We start from the raw sequence: 25,163 nt of genomic DNA, 5'->3' as shown, positions 1-25,163 counted from the left end.
CTAAACCTGGTCTTAACTTCCAATGCTCCAACCCCCTGCCACTCCGCCAACAGCCAGGATGCCCGGCATCAGAACATTCCAGGCATTCCCGTGATTGGCAGATAGTAGGTTGATTGGCATGTCGGAACCCGCGAACACTGGGTACTGGTAAGTACAACACAACCACCTACCAGCCTAACACATAACACACAGCTGTCTGTGCGGGTCGCTACGATATTTAATTTCATTAATACGATCCATGTATTTACAATGAAGGATGTAATATGTTGTTATTCAAATTAAATCAATGCTACAAAGCGAGATTTTAGTTCTGGGTTTACCGAGATGACCTATGACACCATGGAACTATCATTCGTGGCGGAGGGTATATTGCGCATTGACCTAGTCCGCGGAGTGATATGGTGTAAAATATGTGTCACAGTACTCTTTTCGCAATTTGCTCTGTATTGACATTGGTAGCGTGTCAGCAGACAACGCTGTACCTGGTCAATGTGATGGGAAGGGACAAGACGAAACCCAAACTATTTTTCAGGTGAAGCGTAGTAAGGGACATACGTTCAATGGTTTTACTTGTCGTACTGTAAAGGTTAACTTGAATCGGTTGCCATTTTGTTGCTTACACAATTATTTTCGCCCTGTGACTGAGATGTGATGACCAATGATGAAAATCAAGGAATTTGAATAGATGCAATTTGGATTACATTGAAGAGAATCGCAAGAACATCAATGTTTTCGAAGAGGACAGACGTCACCTGGTTTGAACATCTCGCCACAAGAGGACTATTATGACGGCTAACGTTAGCTGGCTGTGACTTACACAAATTCTATTCAAACTCATTGGTGTTGCATTTCATAGTTTTTCAGGCAAATATATAACGTCAGGCCTGTATTTTGTATTTTATTGCGATAATCTGATAATTACAATTGATGTCCGTCAATTCAATTGATATTCTGTTTAGTTAGCATGAAGCTAACGTTAAAGGTAGCTAGCTAGCTAACTATATAAAATGTTGTTAGCATGGTTGCTTGCCAGCTACAATGCATGGACAACATGACGCTTGTCGGCATAGCATGTCACTCTGGTTATATAGTTGAAGTGTTTGTGGGTGTTTGAAGCTTGCAATCTATTTATCCAGAACACTTGACATCATGTAGAATGTCTGGCAAAGCAGTTTTTGAGCTAATTTGTTTGCCATCTAAATGCATATATAACTAGCTAACTATCCAGTTTGCAACGCTAGCAATCTGGGTCAGAAAATGACAGCTGGCAGTAGGGACTGACATTGTGTACCTTGGGATTGTGGCCAGCCATGGGTAAAGCTGACTGCAGTGTCTGATTGTGGAAATAGTTCAAGGTAAAGCCTTATATAATCTGTTGTAATTGGCTACTGACGGGGAAGAATTTGACACTAGCTCCAGTTTTGCTTCCCATTTTAAACGTGAATAGTTGCATCATCACCTGGCTGTTTCTCAGGCAATATCAAAGGTGGACTGGAATGCATGCTTGTCATTGTAAAACTGACTTGTATTGTGTTAACGCCACAAGCACTAGTTTGCTTGACAGCTAAATCAAGGTTCCACTATCAAAAGAGAGCATCCTTCAAAGTGCATTACTGAAGAAAGAACCTTTTGACACCTGACCTAAATTGGACAGTTACGTTGACAATGGAGACTGTTGGAGACTTTGAATACAGCAGAAAGGACCTGGTGGGACATGGTGCTTTTGCTGTGGTGTTCAAAGGAAGGCACAGAAAGGTAAATATCTGGACCATTAAAGGTCTGCATCTCCATCTTTCCCATTGCATTGCTTGCCTCCTCCCTACTCCTTCCCTACCTTCCCTCTCCTCTATTTTTCTCTGAGGTTATGTGAGAGTGGTGACGTTTATATAAATCTGGGTCAATGGCATTGCACTGCAGTAAATTAACTGTCATTTGGCATCATTTTGTTTAGTTTTCCTTCAACTAACTAGATGTTTAAATATTTGTTACGATAGTGATGCAAGTATTGCAATGAAATACAATTATATCAATTTACAGGCTTCACCTTATTCAAATATAACAATGTTATTTACATGTTTGATCATGCATGTTATTGTTTCATAAGCCTCGATCATGCGATGTTGTGCAATCTTGCGTTATGGTCTGGCACTGGGGTGCATTGAGATGCCAGCCGTTCATTCATGAAACGGATGACTCAAACAGCAGTGAATAGCTCGCTGACATAGCCAGCCAGCCTAGACAAGGTGGAGAGAAAAGAGCATGTCTTCTTTCTCCATCTTCAGTGATGATATGAGCCATTATAATAGTCTACACATCAATGCAATCCTGACATTTTTTTTTATATGACCAATGAGATGATAGTCTAGTGATGATACATTCGTTCTATTAGCTTGATTGGTCACACACCAGTGATAACAAAGCATCTTGACTGACCAACTGACTGACAGGACTGTGGTGACTGTCCATGATGGGGATGTGGACCAAACTGTTCTGTTGATCCAGGCCTGTCGATCAAGGCACAGCTGAAGGACGATCAGAGAGGAGCGAATGTTACTTAAGTCTGAGCCTGCTCCACATCTATCTCACTGTGTGATGCTTCCAGGGATTATGTCACCATGCTACCCTATTGCCACAGTTGCTCGCGAGTCTGTGTATCCATTCCCCCACACATTGTCAGCAAAGCATTTGTGTCTTCCCTCTTAACAATGGAGAGACTTTTTTTAAATGAACATTTTAGTTAATTTCGTGCAGTTCTACACATTTTGCCATAGGGTGGAGAGAGACTGACCTAACAAAATCAATGGGGGCCCCCCAGCAGGTAATTCTACGCTAATAACAAGTTTGTATAGCTGTCTGCAAAATTAACTTAGCAATCTAAAATAGTTTAGCTGATATGGACTAAATGTCTGACTGTCAGTGTCTTACATAACAAGAGGAAAACTGCTAATGCACAACCTAATTTCAAAATTGCACCTTGTGTATTCTACCTCACAACAGTAAGTTGAGAATCAGAATTAGTTCCTAAATTGAAACTGGAAATTGATCAGAGGGCCTTCATGCGGCCCACGGGCTGCCAGTTGCCCATCCCTGATTTAGACAGTGGGACCTCGTCTGCATTTGCCTGTTGTCTTTTCTATTCTGGATTTTGTCTTACACAGTCTAGTTCTGTCTTACACTCTGGATAAGAGCTAAATTACTAAAATGTAAATTTCTCTCGCTACATTGGTGACCAGGGTGGGGATCTAGGGCTGGGCGGTATACCTGTATTTTACGATATACTGATTGATGTATGGAGCTGTTTGGGTTTTTACTTCTATATGGTATTTTAATATTTTGTTAAACAGGATAGGCCGTGTGTAACGTCCATTCTTATAGTTTACTTCGCTAATTGAGTCTTCTCTTTCTGCTCTCTCTCCATTCCGCTTTCCACACAGACCTAACCCCGCCCCCTATCACTCAAGGAGTGTATTTGTTGTTCCTCGACCATGAGGCACTTGCATTCAGTCTGCATGGTCAATGCAGCACATGCAACAATGTTGATGACAATGATGCTGTTTTCACTTTGCTTCTTAGTATAACTCCACTAGCGTGCTATAATTACACTTAGTTTGTTTCTTACGATACAAACTAGCTGTTTGCAGATGTATTTTCTTAGCAAGTTGGGCCTAAATCTTGTTAGCCGCTAGTCGCTAGTTAGCTAGCTAGCTGATAATACAGTTCCAGTGATGGTATAGACTTAAATCATGCTTGTGCAAAAGTATCTTCTAAAGCAAAGAGGAATGTGCAAAGGATGAATATGTTAGCTACATGAAGTAGCTAAGAGAAAACATTCAATGTAGTCCAAGATTATAGGGTCCCCTAGGAAACACTTGTCAACACTTTGCTTCCTACCCTGTCACAATAACTCCTCCCTGGCATTTTCATTAGTTGTCAGTACCCACTATTATATTCTAACTATAGAATTAGAAGAATCATTCTATTTCTATGATTCCAACAGTTCAAATAAAACAATTGTCACATCCGCCGAATACAACATGTGTAGACCTTACAGTGAAATGCTTACTTAGAAGCCCTTAACTTCTCTGGGATATGAGGGACGGTAGCGTCCCACTTGGCCAAAAGCCAGAAAAAATGTAGCGCGCCAAATTCAAATATATTACTATAAAAGTCTATCTTTCATGAAATCACACATGAAAGACACCAAATTAAAGCTACACGTGTTGTGAATCCAGCCAACATGTCTGATTTAAAAAAGGATTTACGGCGAAAGCACACCAAACGATTATGTTAGCTCAGTACATAGCCACAGAAAAACACAGCCATTTTCCCAGCAAAAGATAGTAGTCACAAAAAGCAGAAATAGAGATAAAATGAGTCACTAACCTTTGATCTTCATCAGATAACACTCATAGGACATCATGTTATACAATACATTTATGTTTTGTTCGATAATGTGCATATTTATATCCACAAATCTCGGTTTACATTGGCGGCATGTTCAGAAATCCCTCCAAAATATCCGGAGAAATTGCAGAGAGCCACGTCAAATAACAGAAATACTCATCATAAACTTTGATGAAAGATACATGTTTTACATATAATTAAAGATACACTGGTTCTTAATATAACCGCTGTGTCAGATTTCAAAAAAACTTTACGGAAAAAGCACACCATGCAATAATCTGAGACGGCGCTCAGATATAACAACATTTCTCCGCCATGTTGGAGTCAACAGAAATATGAAATTACATCATAAATATTCCCGTACCTTTGATCATCTTCATCAGAATGCACTCCCAGGAATCCTAGTTCCACAATAAATCGTTGTTTTCTTCGATAATTTCCATTACTTACAGTATGTCTAAGTAGCTACTTTTGCTAGCATGTTTAGTGCACATGTCCAAACGCTCGCGCAAATGCAGGCGAACTCGGACAAAACTTCAACAAGTTATATAACAGGTCGAATAAACTGGTCATTCTAAGTAGAGAATCAATCTTCAGGATGTTGTTATCATATACATCCAATAACGTTCCAACCGGAGCAAGGCGATATCATGAGGAAAGCGCATGACCAGGAACTGGCATCCATCCGGCCCCACAACACAGCATAAACTTCATTCCACGTTCTACAGACTGTTGACATCTAGTGGAAGGCTTAGGAAGTGCAAACAGATCCATATCTTACAGGGAATTGAATCGGCGATGAGTTGAACATTGACCAGTCTCAGAATTCTCACTTCCTGTTTGGATTTTTTCTCAGGTTTTTGCCTGCCATATGAGTTCTGTTATACTCACAGACATCATTCAAACAGTTTTAGAAACTTCAGAGTGTTTTATATCCAATAGTAATAATAATATGCATATATTAGCATCTGGGACAGAGTAGGAGGCAGTTCACTATGGGCACGTAATTCATCCAAAAGTGAAAATGCTGCCCCCTATCATAAAGAAGTTAACCAACAATGCAGTTTTAGGAATAAAAGTGTTAAAGTATTTACTATAAACCATAAAAAATAGTCGCACCCCCAATAAAGGTGATTTACCCAATAAATTACTGGGAGTTTATATATGGAGTGTGTGACTCTTTTACATTTTTTTAAAATTAAAAAATAGTTTATTCGCCATTAGTCAGCACCTCAACACAAAATAATGTTTCTGGGTGTGCGCCAGCTTATGTTTTTTAAGAAAGTATTTACTAAAATCAACTGAAGTAAAAAAATATATATAGTAATTAAACTGAAACATTAAAATAACAGTAGCGAGGCTATACGCAGGGGGTACTGGTACAGATTCAATGTGCAGGGGCACAAGGTTATTGAGGTAGCCTATGGGGCCTGGGCACACAAATGTTCTTAAAGAGAAGCATGTGTTGATGACAGTCTCTATCAGAGGCCCAGGATTTTGGCATTTCTGGACTGCAACATTGTAAAATTGTGCCCTCCATGGCACTTGCTATACAGTGCATTCGGAAAGTATTCAGACCCCTTGATTCCACATTTTGTTATGTTACAGCCTTATTCTAAAGTTGACAAAACATTTTTTTTAATCAATTATCAATATTTTATCACACAATACCCCATAATGACAAAGTAAAAAGTTTTTTGCTTATTTACAAAAAATTTAAACAGAAATACCTTATTTATGAGTAATACCTTATTTATTCAGAGTTCACAGGCATCCTGTTTCCATTGTTCATCCTTGATGTTTTTACAACTTGGAGTCCATGTGTGGTCAATTCAATTGATTGGACATGATTTGGAAAAGCACATCTGTCTATATATGGTTCAACAGTTGACAGTGCATGTCAGAGAAAAAACCAAGGTGGAAGGAATTGTCTGTAGAGCTCCATGACAGGATTGTGTCGAGGCACCGATCTGGGGAAGGGTACCTAAAAATTCTGTAGCATTGAAGGTCCCCAAGAAGACAGTGAAATCAGAGCTGGCCGCCCGGCCAAACTGAGCAATCGGGAAAGAAGGGCTTTGGTCAGGGAGGTGACCAAGAACCCGATGATCACTCTGACAGAGCTACAGAGTTCCTCTGTGGAGATGGGAGAACATTCCAGAAGAACAACCATATCTGCAGCACTCCAGCAATCAGGTCTTAATGGTAGTGTGGCCAGAAGGAAGCCACTCCTTGGTAAAAGGCACATGACAACCCACTTGTAGTTTTCCAAAAGAAACCCAAAGGACTCTCAGACCATGGTAAACAGTATAGTCTGGTCTGATGAAACCAATATTTTTAACTCTTTGGCCTAAATGCCAAGCATCACATCTGGAGGAAACCTGGCACCATCCCTACGGCGAAGCGCGATGGTGGCATCATCATGCTATGGGGATGTTTTTCAGCTGCAGGGACTGGGAGACTAGTTAGGATCGAGAGAAAGATGAACAGAGCAAAGTACAGAGTTCCTTGATGAAAACCTGCTCCAGAGCGCTCAGGACCTCAGACTGGGACAAAGGTTCACCTTCAAACAGAACATCGACCCAAAGCACACAGCCAAGAGAATGCTGGAGTGGCTTCGGGACAATTTTCTAAATGTCCTTGAGTGGTCCAGCCAGAGCCCGTACTTGAACCCGATTGAACATTTCTGAAGAGACCTGAAAATAGCTGTGCAGTGAAGCTCCCCATCCATCCTGACAGAGCTTGAGAGGATCTGCAGAGAAAAGTGGGAGAAATTCCCCAAATACAGGTGTGCCAAGCTTGTAGCGTCATAACTAAGAACACTCAAGGCTGTAATCACTGCCAAAGGTGCTTCAACAAAGTACTGAGTAAAGGGTCTGAATACATGTAAATCTGATATTTCCGGGGGTTTTTCATTTATAAATTTGCTAAAATTTCAAATCTGTTTTTGCTTTGTCATTATGTGGTATTGTGTGTAGATTGAGACAAAACTATTTAGTACATTTTGGAATAAGGCTGTAACAACAAAATGTGGAAAAAGTCAAAGGGTCTGAATACTTTCAGAATGCACTGTACATTGATTGGTAGGTTACACAAATACTGCCTGAGACACCTGATTTTTGTCTCTGTGCTCAATAAACTGTGAAACACTTTGTGTGATGGTGTTCTTTGTTCGCATGCATTAAATGTACATTATGGAAAACATGTCTCACACTCAGTCATTTTTGGTAGAATACGATTTTGGCGCTTTTAGAAGGTTAGTAGGGAAGTGAATCATTTAAACCACTTAAATATACTCACATTCACTCATTCATGTTGTATTTGAAACTCAAATATACTTTTCCCAACTGCTTTTTTTATAATCCTACAGGCTCTTTAACATTCTCCATACCTTCTATTCCAATGCATCAACATTATGCATGCCCACCAAACTTTATTGTATTGCTGAGCACATTGTACAACTATTATGATTGAAAGTTGTATTGCAAGGGAAGCAATACAGTACCAGTCAAAAGTTCGGACATACCTACTCATTCAATGGGTTTTCTTTATTTTTGCTAGTTTCAACATTGTAGAATAATGGTGAAGACATCAAAACTATGAATTAACACACACATGCAATCGGTAGCCATGAAGTGCTTTGAAAGGCTGGTCATGGCTCACATCAACAGCATCCTCCCGGAGACCCTAGACCCACTCCAATTTGCATACCGCCCCAACAGATCCACAGATGATGCAATCTCAATCTTACTCCAGACTGGCCTATATGAGAATGCTGTTCATTGACTACAGCTCAGCGTTCAACACCATAGTGCCCACGAAGCTCATTACTAACCTAAAGACTCTGGGACTAAACACCTCCCTCTGCAACTGGATCCTGGACTTCCTGACAGGCTGCCCCCAGGTGGTAAGGGTAGGTAACAACACATCTACCACGCTGATCCTCAACACGGGGGCCCCTCAGGAATGTGTACTTAGTCCCCTCCTGTATTCCCTGTTCACCCACGACTGCGTGGCCAAACACCACTCCAACACCATCATTAAGTTTGCTGACGACACAACAGTGGTAGGCCTGATCACCGACAACAATGAGACGGCCTATAGGGAGGAGGTCAGAGGACTGGCAGTGTGGTGCCAGGACAACAACCTCTCCCTCAATGTGAGCAAGACTAAGGAGCTAATCGTGGACTACATGAAAAGGTGTGCCGAACAGGCCCCCATTAACATCACCGGGGCTGTAGTGGAGCGGGTCGAGAGTTTTAAGTTCCTTGGTGTCCACATCATCAACGAACTATCATGGTCCAAACATACCAAGACAGTCGTGAAAAGGGCACGACAAAACCTTTTCCCCCTTAGGAGACTGAAAGGATTTGACATAGGTCCCTAGATCCTAAGTTCTACAGCTGCACCATCGAGAGTATCCTGACCGGTTGTATCACCGCCTGGTATGGCATCTGACTATAAGGTGCTACAGAGGGTAGTGCGAACGGCCCAGTACATCACTGGGGCTAAGCTTCCTGCCATCCAGGACATGTTTTCTCTGCTACCGCACGGCAAGTGTTACCGGAGCGCCAAGTCTAGGACCAAAAGGCTCCTCAACAGCTTCTACCCCCAAGCCATAAGACTCCTGAACAGTTAATAAAATCACCACCGGACAATTTACATTTACCCCCTCCCCCACTCCCTTTTGTACACTGCTGCTAGTCGCTGTTTATCTATGCATAGTCACTTCACCTCTCACCTACATGTACAAATTACCTCAACTAACCTGTACCCCTGCACACTGACTCGGTACAGGTGTCCCCTGTATATAACCTCATTATTGTTATTGTGTTACTTTTTTATTATTACTTTTTATTTTAGTCTACTAATTTTCTTAACCAACAGTGCAGTTCAAGAAGAGTTAAGGGCTTGTAAATAAGCATTTCTCAGTAAGATCTACACTTGTTGAATTTGGCGTATATGACAAATAAAGTTTGATTTGAGCTGTTCTTGCCATAAAATGGACTTGGTCTTTTACCAAATAAGGTTATCTTCTGTATACCACACCTACCTTGTCACAACACAACTGATTGGCTCAAACGCATTAAATTTACTTTTAACAAGGCACACCTGTTAATTGAAATGCATTACAGGTGACTACCTCATGAAGCTGGTTGAGAGAATGCCAAGAGCTACTTTGAAGAATCTCAAATATAAAACATATTTTTATTTGTTTAACACTTTTATTGGTTACTACATGATTCCATATATGTTATTTCATAGTTTTGATGTCTTCACTATTATTCTTCAATGTAGAAAATAGTAAAAAAAAAAAGAAAAAACCTTGAATGAATAGGTGTCAACTTTTTACTACTGTATGTTTAGGTTATGCCATAGTTATGCCATGTTGTTTTTTAAACCTCCATTCTGGCATACATGACACACATACACACACCTATCTCTCTGCATGCTTTTATTTGAGTTTCTATGCAAAGCATATGATTTCATGTTTCTTAATCCTGGTGCTAATTCTTTGAAATGTGACACATAATCATGCCAAAACATGACAGAGCTGGCTAATGAAATCGAAATGGACATTTACAGTAGCTGGCTAGGCTGGTCTGTGACATTGGCTGTCTTGCAATAAATTGACGAAAGGGTGAATGGAGTTACCTCTTCATATGATCAAGACATTTCCTCTTGCATGCTGCATATTTCAAGTGCACTCAAAAATCGATTTATTTTATTTCAGTCGGGGAGCTAGCTAGCTATATCTGTTCCTCTTCATCAGACAGCAGCTCTCGTTTTCACAAGAGGCTGTGTTATCGTAGATAGGCGAAGGCCAACTGAGCTCCGAGTGTGCGGCTCTCCTTTTATTTTTTTAAGTGTTCCACTCCGTTAGCCAGCACCTCGCCTAAATAGGTGTGCGTTTCTTTCGCCTCTAGAAGGCCATTTGCTACCTTCATCACGAGGGGTATGTACAGGAGTTCTGATTTGGTTCCAAGTTTAGTAGTTTTTGCCTGAACATCAAATTTGCCTGAACTGTTGAGTGTTGAAATGTACTTTTTATGAGTGGGCAAGAATTGAAGGTGCCAACAAATGTTATTGTCACCATAAGAATGTTTTGCTCTCATTTACAAACAAATTCTTATTTACAATGACGGCCTACCCCGGCCAAACCCTAACCCGGGCAATGCTGGGCCAATTGTGCACCGCCCTGTGTGACTTGCAATCACCGGCCGTGATGCAGTGCCTTAGACCGTTGCGCCACTCGGGAGACCAAACAAGATAGCCCTATTTGGTAAAATACCAAATCAATATTATGGCAAGAACAGCTCAAATAAGCAAAGAGAAACGACAGTCCATTAAGACATTAAGGTCGGTCAATCCGGAAATTGGAAGTTTCTTCAAGTGCAGTTGCAAAAACCATCAAGCGCTATGATAACTGGATAACTGTGTTCTAGTATTCATTTGACTGTTTCTTCATTCAGTCTGAGGTCTATCTGATTGAAACCCAAAAAACCTGTGTTGGTTTATTGTCCAAGATGTCCTCTCTTCCCCCGCATCTCTCTCACAAACGATGATACACAGTGCACGCAAAGCAATTAAAGGCCAGTTGGCCTGAGCTTTACACACACACACACAAGCTTCCCTTGGCATTAGTGTAAGTGATGGAGGAACTGAACATGTTTAAAGGGATTTTAACTAGTTGTTCCTTTATTTCACTCCTTCCTCCGACTGCAGAAGACTGATTGGGAGGTGGCCGTCAAGAGCATTACCAAGAAGAACCTCTCCAAGTCCCAGATCCTGCTTGGCAAGGAAATCAAAATCCTCAAGGTGAGTAGTATGCTTAACCTAATTCCTTCTCACTTATCTTGGAAACGTATTTAAAGAACGAGTTGACATCTATCTTCCATTAGTCATCATGTTTGACTGAAAGGCCATGACTTATAAATCTAAATAGAAGCCAGTTGTCACGTTAAAGGTACAGTAGCCAATGCATCGCTAATGTACTTGTTTTCTTCATTACTTTTTCCAGGAACTTCAACATGAGAACATTGTGGCGCTTTATGATGTCCAGGTAAGTCCTTATCTTGTTTTCCATTGAAGTAAGGTAGAGCTCAGTTGATTGCAGGTAGACCGAGTGTGTCTACTGTGTTAGCCTAGCGTCACTAAAGAAGAGTTAGCCTAGCGTCACTACTAAAGCAGAGTTAGCCTAGCGTCACTACTAAAGCAGAGTTAGCCTAGCGTCACTACTAAAGCAGAGTTAGCCTAGCGTCACTACTAAAGCAGAGTTAGCCTAGCGTCACTACTAAAGCAGAGTTAGCCTAGCGTCACTACTAAAGCAGAGTTAGCCTAGCGTCACTACTAAAGCAGAGTTAGCCTAGCGTCACTACTAAAGCAGAGTTAGCCTAGCGTCACTACTAAAGCAGAGTTAGCCTAGCGTCACTACTAAAGCAGAGTTAGCCTAGCGTCACTACTAAAGCAGAGTTAGCCTAGCGTCACTACTAAAGCAGAGTTAGCCTAGCGTCACTACTAAAGCAGAGTTAGCCTAGCGTCACTAAAACTAGGAGGCTGCATGCTGACTGAGCCTCCAGTTCACTCAGGGGCTTTTTATACTGACCGCTCTTCGTTTCATAAAGCCATTCTCAACAACACTGCTCAATTAGACCTAAATGGCTAGAAGCAAATTGTTTGAGTCATAATAACTAGCAAAATGGGACAGTGCAGGGGCAGGGCAATGCAGCAGCATACAGGCAGAACACTCTCAATCACTAGCTGACCAGTGAGCCAGACAAACACATTAGAATGGGTTGCCAAGCTCCTGAGTAGACCTTTTCTGTGTTTGTCCGGTCCAGGTGAAGCTGACTGCATATGTCCAGAGCAGAAGTCTGTGTGTAAAGTCAGTGGTCATGATGTCTAAACCATTAACTCTGACAGATCACTGACTGGTGGGCTAAGGCTGTGACCACTGACTGACTGGTGGAGCCTGGGAGCTTCTCAGTCACATGACTGGCCATGGTTATACCAGCAGCATGCGTTGTACGGCCCATCATCTCCCTGGTCGCCAATCAGAACTCACCACCGACTCAGCCCTCCTCAGTTCATGAGCTCTCTCTGTGTGTGGGCTTCATTGTTCACTCCATGGTTAGCAGGTACCGCTATGAGTCTCTCTGCGTTCTCTAGCTATAAAAAGCCTTTCCGGTAGGGCTCCACCCAATTGGGAGAGATTGAAAGAGTGGTATTAGAGAGAGAGCTATTGAAGTGATGATCAAGCAGCGCTGCCCACACGGTGAGGCACTTCCTGTGTTTATGTAAGCCTCCCACCGGGACCCTGCTGCTCTACCCATCCGGCCCTCCTCCCTTCATCCCTCCGGCCGCGCCCCTGATGTAATCACCACTTATAGAGTCAGACATTTCCGTTATGCTAATGTAGTGTGTGATGTAAAATGTGTTTGAAAAGTCCCTTGTCAATGCCGAACAGACTGGATGAGTGGAAGTAGGTTAAATCCACTAATACAGGCACTATCTTTTCATACCCCTTATGATTAAGATTTGGATTGGGGGTCAGGGAATCTGATCCTAGATATGTGGTTAGGGGGAGGGGCAACTTCTACCTGGAAGTGAATAGGATTGCCACAGAACACTCCCCATAACTGAAGACACTGGTTTGGGCTTTGTGTGTAGCGTGTCTTAGAGTCAGTCTCTCGCTCCCCCCTCTCCTCCCATTGGCAGAGCTGTACTCTCCCTGGGCCATCTCTCGCCTCTGCAGCTGTCGCCTTTGGCACACAGGCAGTGGGGCTTAGAGATGCCGTCTGAAAGGAAAGAGAGAAGAGACTGCGGCTTCGGCGTTTAGAGGGAGACGAAGATAGTGTTGCAGTGTTAGAGATGGGTGTTAGGCCTCCAAGCGTCCTCTCTTTCTAGGCTTTCTTTTCACTCTCTCTTTCTATTGCACTCTCATTTCTCATTGTTTCTTCCCACGGTCTTTGTTTATTTAGTTGTCTCTCGCGCTCTCTCTGTCTCTCTCTCGCGCTCTCTCTGTCTCTCTCTCGCGCTCTCTCTGTCTCTCTCTCGCGCTCTCTCTGTCTCTCTCTCGCGCTCTCTCTGTCTCTCTCTCTGTCTCTCTCGCGCTCTCTCTGTCTCTCTCTCTCGCGCTCTCTCTGTCTCTCTCTGTCTCTCTCTCGCGCTCTCTCTGTCTCTCTCTCTGTCTCTCTCTGTCTCTCTCTCGCGCTCTCTCTGTCTCTCTCTCGCGCTCTCTCTGTCTCTCTCTCGCGCTCTCTCTGTCTCTCTCTCGCGCTCTCTCTGTCTCTCTCTCGCGCTCTCTCTGTCTCTCTCTCGCGCTCTCTCTGTCTCTCTCTCGCGCTCTCTCTGTCTCTCTCTCGCGCTCTCTCTGTCTGGCTCGCTCTCTCTGTCTGGCTCGCTCTCTCTGTCTGGCTCGCTCTCTCTGTCTGGCTCGCTCTCTCTGTCTGGCTCGCTCGCTCTGTCTGGCTCGCTCGCTCTGTCTGGCTCGCTCGCTCTGTCTCGCTCGCTCGCTCTGTCTCGCTCGCTCTGTCTGGCTCGCTCTGTCTGTCTGCGCTCGCTCTGTCTGGCTCGCTCGCTCGCTCGCTCTGTCTGGCTCGCTCGCTCTGTCTGGCTCGCTCGCTCTGTCTGGCTCGCTCGCTCTGTCTGGCTCGCTCGCTCTGTCTGGCTCGCTCGCTCTGTCTGGCTCGCTCGCTCTGTCTGGCTCGCTCGCTCGCTCTGTCTGGCTCGCTCGCTCTGTCTGGCTCGCTCGCTCGCTCTGTCTGGCTCGCTCGCTCGCTCGCTCTGTCTGGCTCGCTCGCTCTGTCTGGCTCGCTCGCTCGCTCGCTCGCTCGCTCTGTCTGGCTCGCTCGCTCGCTCGCTCTGTCTGGCTCGCTCGCTCGCTCGCTCGCTCTGTCTGGCTCGCTCGCTCGCTCGCTCGCTCTGTCTGGCTCGCTCGCTCGCTCGCTCTGTCTGGCTCGCTCGCTCGCTCTGTCTGGCTCGCTCGCTCGCTCTGTCTGGCTCGCTCGCTCGCTCTGTCTGGCTCGCTCGCTCGCTCTGTCTGGCTCGCTCGCTCGCTCTGTCTGGCTCGCTCGCTCGCTCTGTCTGTCTCGCTCGCTCGCTCGCTCTGTCTGTCTCGCTCGCTCGCTCGCTCTGTCTGTCTCGCTCGCTCGCTCGCTCTGTCTGTCTCGCTCGCTCTGTCTGTCTCGCTCGCTCTGTCTGTCTCGCTCGCTCTGTCTGTCTCGCTCTGTCTGTCTCGCTCGCTCTGTCTGTCTCGCTCGCTCTGTCTGTCTGTCTCGCTCGCTCGCTCTGTCTGTCTCGCTCGCTCTGTCTGTCTCGCTCGCTCTGTCTGTCTGTCTCGCTCGCTCTGTCTGTCTGTCTCGCTCTGTCTGTCTGTCTCGCTCTGTCTCTCGCTCGCTCTGTCTGTCTCGCTCGCTCTGTCTCGCTCGCTCGCTCTGTCTCGCTCTGTCTCGCTCGCTCGCTCTGTCTGTCTGTCTGTCTCGCTCGCTCTGTCTCGCTCGCTCGCTCTGTCTCGCTCGCTCTGTCTGTCTCGCTCGCTCTGTCTCGCTCGCTCGCTCGCTCTCTCTGGCTCGCTCGCTCTGTCTCGCTCGCTCGCTCTGTCTCGCTCGCTCGCTCTGTCTCGCTCGCTCGCTCTGTCTCGCTCGCTCGCTCTGTCTCGCTCTGTCTCGCTCGCTCTGTCTCGCTCTGTCTCGCTCGCTCTGTCTGTCTCGCTCGCTCGCTCTGTCTGTCTCGCTCGCTCGCTCTGTCTGTCTCGCTCGCTCTGTCTGTCTCGCTCGCTCTGTCTCGCTCGCTCGCTCGCTCTCTCTGGCTCGCTCGCTCTGTCTCGCTCGCTCGCTCGCTCTCTCTGGCTCGCTCGCTCTGTCTCGCTCGCTCGCTCTGTCTCGCTCGCTCGCTCTGTCTCGCTCGCTCTGTCTCGCTCGCTCGCTCTCTCTCTCTCTCTCTCTCTCTCTGGCTCGCTCGCTCTCTCTCTCTCTGGCTCGCTCGCTCTCTCTGGCTCGCTCGCTCTCTCTGGCTCGCTCGCTCTCTCTGGCTCGCTTGCTCTCTCTGGCTCGCTTGCTCTCTCTGGCTCGCTTGCTCTCTCTGGCTCGCTCGCTCGCTCTCTCTCTGGCTCGCTCGCTCGCTCTCTCTCTGGCTCGCTCGCGCTCTCTCTCTCTCTGGCTCGCTCGCGCTCTCTCTCTCTGGCTCGCTCGCGCTCTCTCTCTCTGGCTCGCTCGCGCTCTCTCTCTCTGGCTCGCTCGCGCTCTCTCTCTCTGGCTCGCTCGCGCTCTCTCTCTCTGGCTCGCTCGCGCTCTCTCTCTCTGGCTCGCTCGCGCTCTCTCTCTCTGGCTCGCTCGCGCTCTCTCTCTCTGGCTCGCGCTCGATCTCTCTCTCTGGCTCGCTCTCTCTCTCTGGCTCGCTCTTTCTCTCTTGCTCGCTCTCTCTCGCTCTCTCTCTGTCTCGCTCGCTCGCTCTCTCTCTGTCTCGCTCACTCAATGGCTCGCTCGCTCTCTGGCTCTCTCTGTCTCTCGCTCTCTCTGTCGCTCGCTCGCTCTCTGTCGCTCTCTCTCTCTCTCTGTCGCTCGCTCGCTCGCTCGCTCTCTCTGTCTCTCGCTCGCTCTCTCTGTCTCATCAAATCAAAGTTTATTTGTCACGTGCGCTGAATACAACAGGTATTCAGGCATTACGGTGAAATGCTTACTTACAGGCTCTAACCAATAGTGCAAAAAAGGTATTAGGTGAACAATAGGTAGGTAAAGAAATAAATCAACAGTAAAAAGACGGGCTATATACAGTAGCAATGCTACATACAGATACCGGTTAGTCAGGCTGATTGAGGTAGTATGTAGATATGGTTAAAGTGACTATGCATATATGATGAACGGAGAGTAGCAGTAGTGTAAAAGAGGGGTTGGTGGGTGGGACACAATGCAGATAGCCCGGTTAGCCAATGTGCGGGAGCACTGGTTGGTCAGCACAATTGAGGTAGTATGTACATGAATGTATAGTTAAAGTGACTATGCATATATGTTAACCAGAGAATAGCAGCAGCGTAAAAAGAGGGGTTGGGGGGTGGGGGGCACACAATGCAAATAGTCCTGGTAGCCATTTGATTACCTGTTCAGGAGTCTTATGGCTTGGGGGTAAAAACTGTTGAGAAGCCTTTTTGTCCTAGACTTGGCACTCCGGTACCGCTTGCCATGCGGTAGTAGAGAGAACAGTCTATGACTGGGGTGGCTGGGGTCTTTGACAATTTTTAGGGCCTTCCTCTGACACCGCCTGGTGTAGAGGTCCTGGATGGCAGGCAGCTTAGCCCCAGTGATGTACTGGGCCGTACGCACCACCCTCTGTAGTGCATTGCGGTCAGAGGCCGAGCAATTGCCGTACCAGGCAGTGATGCAACCAGTCAGGATGCTCTCGATGTTGCAGCTGTAGAACCTTTTGAGGATCTCAGGACCCATGCCAAATCTTTTTCGTTTCCTGAGGGGGAATAGGCTTTGTCGTGCCCTCTTCACGACTGTCTTGGTGTGTTTGGACCATTCTAGTTTGTTGCTGATGTGGACACCCAGGAACTTGAAGCTCTCAACCTGCTCCACTACAGCCCCGTTGATGAGAATGGGGGCGTGCTCGGTCCTCCTTTTCCTGTAGTCCACAATCATCTCCTTAGTCTTGGTTATGTTGAGGGATAGGTTGTTGTTCTGGCACCACCCGGCCAGGTCTCTGACTTCCTCCCTATAGGCTGTCTCGTCATTGTTGGTGATCGGGCCTACCACTGTTGTGTCGTCTGCAAACTTAATGATGGTGTTGGAGTCATGCCTGGCCATGGAGTCGTGGGTGAACAGGGAGTACAGGAGGGGACTGAGCACGCACCCCTGGGGACCGCCAGTATTGAGGATCAGCGTGGCAGATGTGTTGCTACCTACCCTCACCACCTGGGGGCGGCCCATCAGGAAGTCCAGGATCCAGTTGGAGAGGGAGGTGTTTAGTCCCAGGATCCTTAGCTTAGTGATGAGCTTTGAGGGTACTATGGTGTTGAACGCTGAGCTGTAGTCAATGAACAGCGTTCTCACATAGGTGTTCCTTTTGTCCAGGTGGGAAAGGGCAGTGTGGAGTGCAATAGAGATTGCATCATCTGTGGATCTGTTTGGGCGGTATGCAAATTGGAGTGGGTCTAGGGTTTCTGGGATAATGGTGTTGATTTGAGCCATTACCAACCTTTCAAAGCACTTAATGACTACGGACATGAGTGCTACGGGTCTGTAGTCATTTAGGCAGGTTGCCTTTGTGTTCTTGGGCACAGGGACTATGGTGGTCTGCTTGAAACATGTTGAAAATGTCATTGAAGACACCTGCCAGTTGGTCAGCACATGCCCGGAGCACACGTCCTGGTAATCCGTCTGGCCCCGCAGCCTTGTGTATGTTGACCTGTTTAAAGGTCTTACTCACGTCGGCTACGGAGAGCATGATCACACATTTGTCCGGAACAGCTGATGCTCTCATGCATGCCTCAGTGTTGCTTGCCTCAAAGCGAGCATAGAAGTGATTTAGCTCAACTAGTAGGCTCGTGTCACTGGGCAGCTCGCGGCTGTGCTTCCCTTTGTAGTCTGTAATAGTTTGCAAGCCCTGCCACATAAGACGAGCGTCGGAGCTGGTGTAGTATGATTCAATCTTAGCCCTGTATTGATGCTTTGCCTGTTTGATGGTTCGTCGCAGGGCATAGCAGGATTTCTTGTAAGCTTCCGGGTTAGAGTCCCGCACCTTGATAGCGGCAGCGCTACCCTTTAGCTCAGTGCGAATGTTGCCTGTAATCCATGGCTTTTGGTTGGGGTATGTACGTACAGTCACTGGGGATGACGCCCTCGATGCACTTATTGATAAAGCCAGTGACTGATGTGGTGTACTCCTCAATGCCATCGGAAGAATCCTGGAACATGGTCCAGTCTGTGATAGCAAAACAGTCCTGTAGTTTAGCATCTGCTTCATCTGACCCCTTTTTTTATAGACCGAGTCACTGGTGCTTCCTGCTTTAATTGTTGCTTGTAAGCAGGAATCAGGAGGATAGAGTTGTGGTCGGATTTACCAAATGGAGGGCGAGGGAGAGCTTTGTACGTGTCTCTGTGTGTGTTGAGTACAGGTGATCTAGAGTTTTTTTCCCTCTGGTTGCACATTTAACATGTTGATGGAAATTTGGTAGAACTGATTTAAGTTTCCCTGCCTTAAAGTCTCCGGCCAATAGGAGCGCAGCCTCTGGGTGACTGGTTTCCTGTCTGCTTATTTCCTTATACAGCTGACCGAGTGCTGTCTAAGTGCCAGCATCTGTCTGTGGTGGTAATAAACAGCCACGAAAAGTATAGCTGAAAAGTCTCTAGGCAAGTAGTGTGGCCTGCAATTTATCACAATATACTCTACTTCAGGCGAGCAAAATCTAGATACTTGCTTAGATTTCGTGCACCAGCTGTTGTTTACAAATATGCACAGACCACCCCCTCCCCATCGTTTACCGGAGTGTGCTGTTCTATCTTGCCGGTGCAGCGTGTATCCCCCTAGCTGAATATCCATGTCGTCATTCATCCACAATTCCGTGAAACATAGGATATTACACTTTTTGATGTCTCATTTGGTAGGATATTCGTGATCGTACCTTGTCTAGTTTATTGTCCAATGATTGCACGTTGGCGTGTAGTATTGATGGTAACAGCAGCTTTTCTCATTCGCCTTTTCCGGGTTCTGACCAGGCATCCGGCTCTTTGTCCTCTGTACTTGCGTTGCTTCCTCTTGCAAATAACGTGGATGTCGGCCCTGTCGGGTGTTTGGAGAATGTCTTGTGCGTCTTGTTTGTTGAAGAAAAAAACTTGTCTAATCCGAGGTGAGTGATCGCTGTCCTGATATCCAGAAGCTATTTTTTGCCGTAAGATATGGTTGTCGCTCGCTCTGTCTGTCGCTCGCTCTGTCTGTCTGTCGCTCGCTCTCTCTGTCTGTCTGTCTGTCTGCGCTCTGTCGATCGCTCTGTCTGTCGCTCGCTCTGTCTGTCTGCCGCTCGCTCTGTCTGCCGCTCGCTCGCTCTGTCGCTCGCTCGCTTGCTCGCTTGCTCGCTCCCTCTGTCTGTCTGTCGCTCGCTCGCTCTGTCGCTCGCTCGCTCTGTCGTTTGCTCTGTCTGTCGCTCGCTCTGTCTGTCTGTCGCTCTGTCTGTCTGTCGCTCGCTCTGTCTGTCGCTCGCTCTGTCTGTCGCTCGCTCTGTCTGTCGCTCGCTCTCTGTCGCTCGCTCTCTAGCTCTCTATCGCTCGCTCGCTCTCTGTCGCTCGTCTCTGTCGCTCGCTCTCTCTCTGTCTTTAGCTCGCTCTCTGTCTGTAGCTCGCGCTCTCTGTCTGTCTCTCGCTCGGTCTCTGTCTGTCTCTCGCTCGCTCTCTGTCTGTCTCTCGCTCGCTCTCTGTCTGTCTCTCGCTCGCTCTCTGTCTGTCTCTCGCTCGCTCTCTGTCTGTCTCTCGCTCGCTCTCTGTCTGTCTATCGCTCGCTCTCTGTCTGTCTATCGCTCGCTCTCTGTCTGTAGCTCGCTCTCTCTGTCTGTCGCTCGCGCTCTGTCTTTCTCTGTCGCTCGCGCTCTCTGTCTGTCTGTCGCTCTCTGTCTTTCTCTGTCGCTCGCTCTGTCTGTCGCTCGCTCGCTCGCTCTCTCTGTCTGTCTGTCTGTCGCTCGCTCAGTCTGTCGCAGTTGCTGGCTCGCTCGGTCTGTCGCAGTCTCTCGCTCGCTCTCTCTGTCTCTCGCTCGGTGCGTCCGCACTTAGTGTAGCTAATTATTGACCTATTGTATCTAAACCGCTATGAAATATATTTTCAATATCTACAAGTAATGTATTTTTAGCTGCCGCTCGCTCTGTCTGCCGCTCGCTCTGTCTGCCGCTCGCTCTGTCTGCCGCTCGCTCTGTCTGCCGCTCGCTCTGTCTGCCGCTCGCTCTGTCTGCCGCTCGCTCTGTCTGCCGCTCGCTCTGTCTGCCGCTCGCTCGCTCTGTCGCTCGTCTCTGTCGCTCGCTCTCTCTCTGTCTTTAGCTCGCTCTCTGTCTGTCGCTCGCTCTCTGTCTGTCGCTCGCTCTCTGTCTGTCTGTCGCTCGCTCTCTGTCTGTCTGTCGCTCGCTCTCTGTCTGTCTGTCGCTCGCTCTCTGTCTGTCGCTTGCTCTCTGTCTGTCGCTCGCTCTCTGTCGCTCGTCTCTGTCTTTAGCTCGCTCTCTCTCTGTCTTTAGCTCGCTCTCTCTCTGTCTTTAGCTCGCTCTCTCTCTGTCTTTAGCTCGCTCTCTGTCTGTAGCTCGCTCTCTCTGTCTGTAGCTCGCTCTCTCTGTCTGTAGCTCGCTCTCTCTGTCTGTAGCTCGCTCTCTCTGTCTGTCGCTCGCAATCTCTGTCTGTCGCTCGCAATCTCTGTCTGTCTCTCGCTCGCAATCTCTGTCTGTCTCTCGCTCGCTCTCTGTCGCTCGCTCTCTGTCGCTCGCTCTCTGTGTCGCTCGCTCTCTCTCTGTCTGTAGCTCGCTCTCTCTGTCTGTAGCTTGCTCTCTCTGTCTGTAGCTTGCTCTCTCTGTCTGTCGCTCGCTCAGTCTGTCACAGTTGCTCGCTCGCTCTCTCTGTCTCTCGCTCGGTGTGTCCGCACTTAGAGTGTAGCTAATTATTGACCTATTGTATCTAAACCGCTATGAAATATATTTTCAATATCTACAAGTAATGTATTTTTAGCTGTTTTGAAGATGATGTACAAAACCGAAAGTAAAAGACACAAAAATGAAACTTAAGAATGGGAAGCATCAAAATGGCACAGAAAACTGATCTACCGCTTCTTAGACTTGCTTTTAATTAGAATGACAGATCTATAACTCACATTTCTTTGTGAATTTGGTCGGGTCACCCAAAAAGTAACATATTGTAGCTTTAACGTTAGTAAGGCCTAGCGCAGGGGTAGGCAGCCAGATTCAGCTGCGGGCTGAACATAATTATAGTGATTTGTACACTGCAAATTGACCACAAACAACTAAGCCCAAAAGAGATTGTATTTTAAAATAACAATAATTTAATACCTTGATAATGTTGACACGATCATATTTATATATTTATTTATATATTTATTTAATATAATTATTTTTAATTTTTTCCCCCCTCTGGGAATACTTGTGAACAGATTTCCAAAATTATATATTTTTTTGCAGAATTCCTGTTCATTTTAGACTTTTTTTGTCTAAAAAAAACAAGACCCCTGGCTTAGCATCTGAATTCAGATATAGGCTTAGATATTAGCTTATCCTTGGTCATACTCTTCAATCTCAGTTGAGGTGGAGGGCGTCTGGTGGTTATCGATGCCACACCGCTGAAAGACCAATTAAGAAAGTGTGGTCTGTTTACAGTCGACGGTCATTAGCTGAGGGTAGGAGCACTGTCGCTGGGTGTTTGTAGGAGTGTGAGGTGGTGCCTCGTTAGAGAACGCTGCTGGGGCACATTGACCTTTGAAAGGCCCGCTGCACTGTGAGGGCTCCTTTAGATCTCAATGCGGGCAAAACATAAAGCCTAGCCTATAGACACAATATCAGTCATTCATGTGTAGTATACAGTACACACTCTGAGGGCTATACATAGAGACTTCCACTCACATGCTGACCCCACCACCCGCGTCGTGTGCGCAAGCGTTGCAAAATAAATTAAAACATACACTACCGTTTAAAAGTTTGGGGTAATTTTTTTAATGGAATATCTGCATAGGCGTACAGAGGCCCATTATCAGCAACCATCACTCCTGTGTTCCAATGGCACGTTGTGTTAGCTAATCCAAGTTTATCATTTTAAAAGGCTAATTAATCATAAGAAAACCCTTTTGCAATTATGTTAGCACAGCTGAAAACTGTTATGCTGATAAAAGAAGCAATACAACTGCCATTTAGACTGGTTGAGTATCTGGAGCATCAGCATTTGTGGGTTCGATTACAGGCTCAAAATGTCCAGAAACAAAGAACAAAGAACTTTATTCTGAAACTGGTCAGTCTATTCTTATTCTGAGAAATGAATGCTATTCCATGCGAGAAATTGCCAAGAAACTGAAGATCTCGTACAACGCTGTATACTACTCCCTTCACAGAACAGCGCAAACTGGCTCTAACCAGAATAGAAAGAGGAGTGGGAGGCCCCGGTGCACAACTGAGCAAGAGAACAAGTACATTAGAGTGTCTAGTTTGAGAAACAGATGCCTCACAAGTCCTCAATTGGCAGCTTCATTAAATAGTACCCGCAAAACACCAGTCTCAACATCAACAGTGAAGAGGCGACTCCGGAATGCTGGCCTTCTAGACAGAGTTGCAAAGAATAAGGTCCTCTGTCCACTGTCTGTGTTTTTCCCATCTTAATCTTTACTTTTTATTGGCTAATCTGAGATATGGCTTTTTCTTTGCAAATCCTCCTTAGAAGGCCAGCATCCCGGAGTCGCCTCTTCACTGTTGACACCTCCCACTCCTCTTTCTATTCTGGTTAGAGCCAGTTTGCGCTGTCTGTGAAGGGAGTAATACACAGCGTTGTACGAGATGTGCTTTTCTTTCAAAAACAAGGACATTTCCAAGTGACCCCAAACTTTTGAACGGTAGTGTACATGTTATTCAATTATTGCACCCACACTGCTCGTGCGAGCCAACGAGCGTCTGCGTTGCCAAGTGCTAAAATTTAAGTCAGTTCTATTTGTGACACAGAATGCGATGCAAGTCCTGCTTCTCCCATCTCCTCATTGGCTTTTTAGAAGCATATACCCACGTGCTGTCTCCTCATTGGTTATACCCACGTGGGTGATTGAAGGTTGAACTGAGGTCGGTTGTGGTAATTCACCTTATTATGAAAGTTAGATGCCAATCACCATATAAAGTCCTAAGAAGAAAAAGCCTGGAAGGAGGAGAGATGACTAGAAATGATTCGGTTGACCGTTTTATGTGTGGATTAATTGTCAAAGTAGAGGACCTTGTGCATTTCAGGTAAAATAACAAATCAATGTTTATATGCCAGGACAAATTAGCTAGCAACAGCAAGCTAGCTAGCTAAATTGCCATACATGTTTAATGCTTTTGGACCTGTCACCCAAATTAATATAATTGGTTCGGAGTTTGTTTTGATATTTCAACCTGCGTGTCGTGATCGCGTTTGGTGTGGGGGACAAACTTGATTTGCACACAATGGCGCACGCGGGTGGAAGGTTTGGGTATGGTGTCATGCACACACAGAATGCACACAAACTAATTAATCTGTCATGGCTCAACACACACACACACACACACACACACACACACACACACACACACACAGCAATCACTAGTACATACACATTGGCACACACACTCACAACTATTATATCAATCATGCACACACACACGCGCTCTCATACGATCACACTGTGGCTATTCCTGGTCTGTGAATGTGGTCTCTAACCAAGCACTTAGTAGTTTCACACATATTCTTTGTGAACACGTGTGTGTGTGTGTGTGTGTGTGTGTGTGTGTGTGTGTGTGTGTGTGTGTGTGTGTGTGTGTGTGTGTGTGTGTGTGTGTGTGTGTGTGTGTGTGTGTGTGTGTGAGAGATTTCTGACTGTTTCTACCTCCTTCTCCATGTATTTCAAGTCGCTGTGGAAACCAAACCAAAGACTCAATATACAGTGTATTCAGACCCCTTGACTTTTTCCACATTTTGTTGTATTACAGCCTTATTCTAAAATGGATTCAATTCATTTTTCCCTCATCAATCTACACGCAATACCCCTTAATGACAAAGCAAAAACTTGTTAAAAAAAAAAAGTTTGCTAATTTATTAAAGATAAAAAACAGACCCTTTGCTATGAGACTCGAAATTGAGCTCAGGTGCATCCTTTTTCCATTGATCATCCTTTATGTTTCTTCAACTTGATTGGAGTCCACCTGTAGTAAATGTAATTGTTTGGACATGATTTGGAAAGGCACACTCCTGTCTATATAAGGTCCCACAGTTGACAGTGCATGTCAGAGCAAAAACCAAACCATGAGGTCGAAGGAAATGTCTGTAGAGCTCCGTGACAGGATTATGTCAGGCCATGATCAGAGAGGTGACCAAGAACCCAATGGTCACTCTAACATTGCTCCTCTGTGAAGATGGTAGAATCTTCCAGAAGGACAACCATCTCTACATCAATCCACCAATTAGGCCTTTATGGTGGAGTGGCCAGACGGAAGTCACTCCTCAGTAAAAGGCACATGACAGCCTGCTTGGAGTTTGCCAAAAGGGACCTAAAGAACTCTCAGACCATGAGAAACAAGATTCTCTGGTCTAACGAAACCAAGATTGAACTCTTTGGCCTGAATGCCAAGCGTCACGTCTGGCGGAAAACTGACACCATCCCTACTGTGAAGCATGGTGGTGTCAGAATCATGCTGTATGCATGTTTTTCAGCGGCAGGGACTGGGAGACTAGTCAGGATCAAGGGAAAGATGAACGGAGAAAAGTACAGAGAGATCCTTGATGAAAACTTGCTCCAGAGAGCTCAGGAACTCCGACTGGGGTGAAGGTTCACCATCCAACAGTACAACGACCCTAAGCACACAACCAAGACAACACAGGAGTGGCTTCAGGACAAGTCTATGAATGTCCTTGAGTGGCCCAGCCAGAGTCCGGACTTGAACCCAATCGAACATCCCTGGAGAGACATGAAAATAGCTGTTCAGAGACTCTCCCCAGAGGATCTGCAGAGAAGAATGGGAGAAACCCTACAAATACAGGTGTGCCAAGCTTGTAGCGTCATACCCAAGCAGACTTGA

The 25,163-nt window shown here is 46.1% G+C and overlaps 1 protein-coding gene across 3 annotated transcripts in view; it reads left to right on the top strand.

Annotated features, from left to right (window-relative positions):
* Positions 1-445: 445 nt before the first annotated feature.
* Positions 446-25,163, top strand: part of LOC120028305 (serine/threonine-protein kinase ULK2-like) — a 79,300-nt gene continuing 54,582 nt past the window's right edge. Inside the window, exons 1-3 of one of the 3 annotated variants that reach the window (XM_038973508.1) lie at positions 446-1,755; positions 11,128-11,220; positions 11,423-11,464. In XM_038973508.1, the coding sequence (XP_038829436.1) occupies positions 1,666-1,755; positions 11,128-11,220; positions 11,423-11,464 (225 nt within the window). In that variant the 5' untranslated portion in view covers positions 446-1,665. Of the gene's footprint in view, positions 1,756-11,127; positions 11,221-11,422; positions 11,465-12,242; positions 12,540-25,163 lie in introns of those variants that run through there. The other 2 variants (XM_038973507.1, XM_038973509.1) reach the window with 2 other exon arrangements.

Source organism: Salvelinus namaycush, chromosome 34, assembly GCF_016432855.1.
Source record: "Salvelinus namaycush isolate Seneca chromosome 34, SaNama_1.0, whole genome shotgun sequence".
Taxonomy (NCBI): domain Eukaryota; kingdom Metazoa; phylum Chordata; class Actinopteri; order Salmoniformes; family Salmonidae; genus Salvelinus; species Salvelinus namaycush.
Note: the sequence above shows the minus strand (reverse complement) of the source record. Positions and strands in the feature narration are given on the sequence as shown.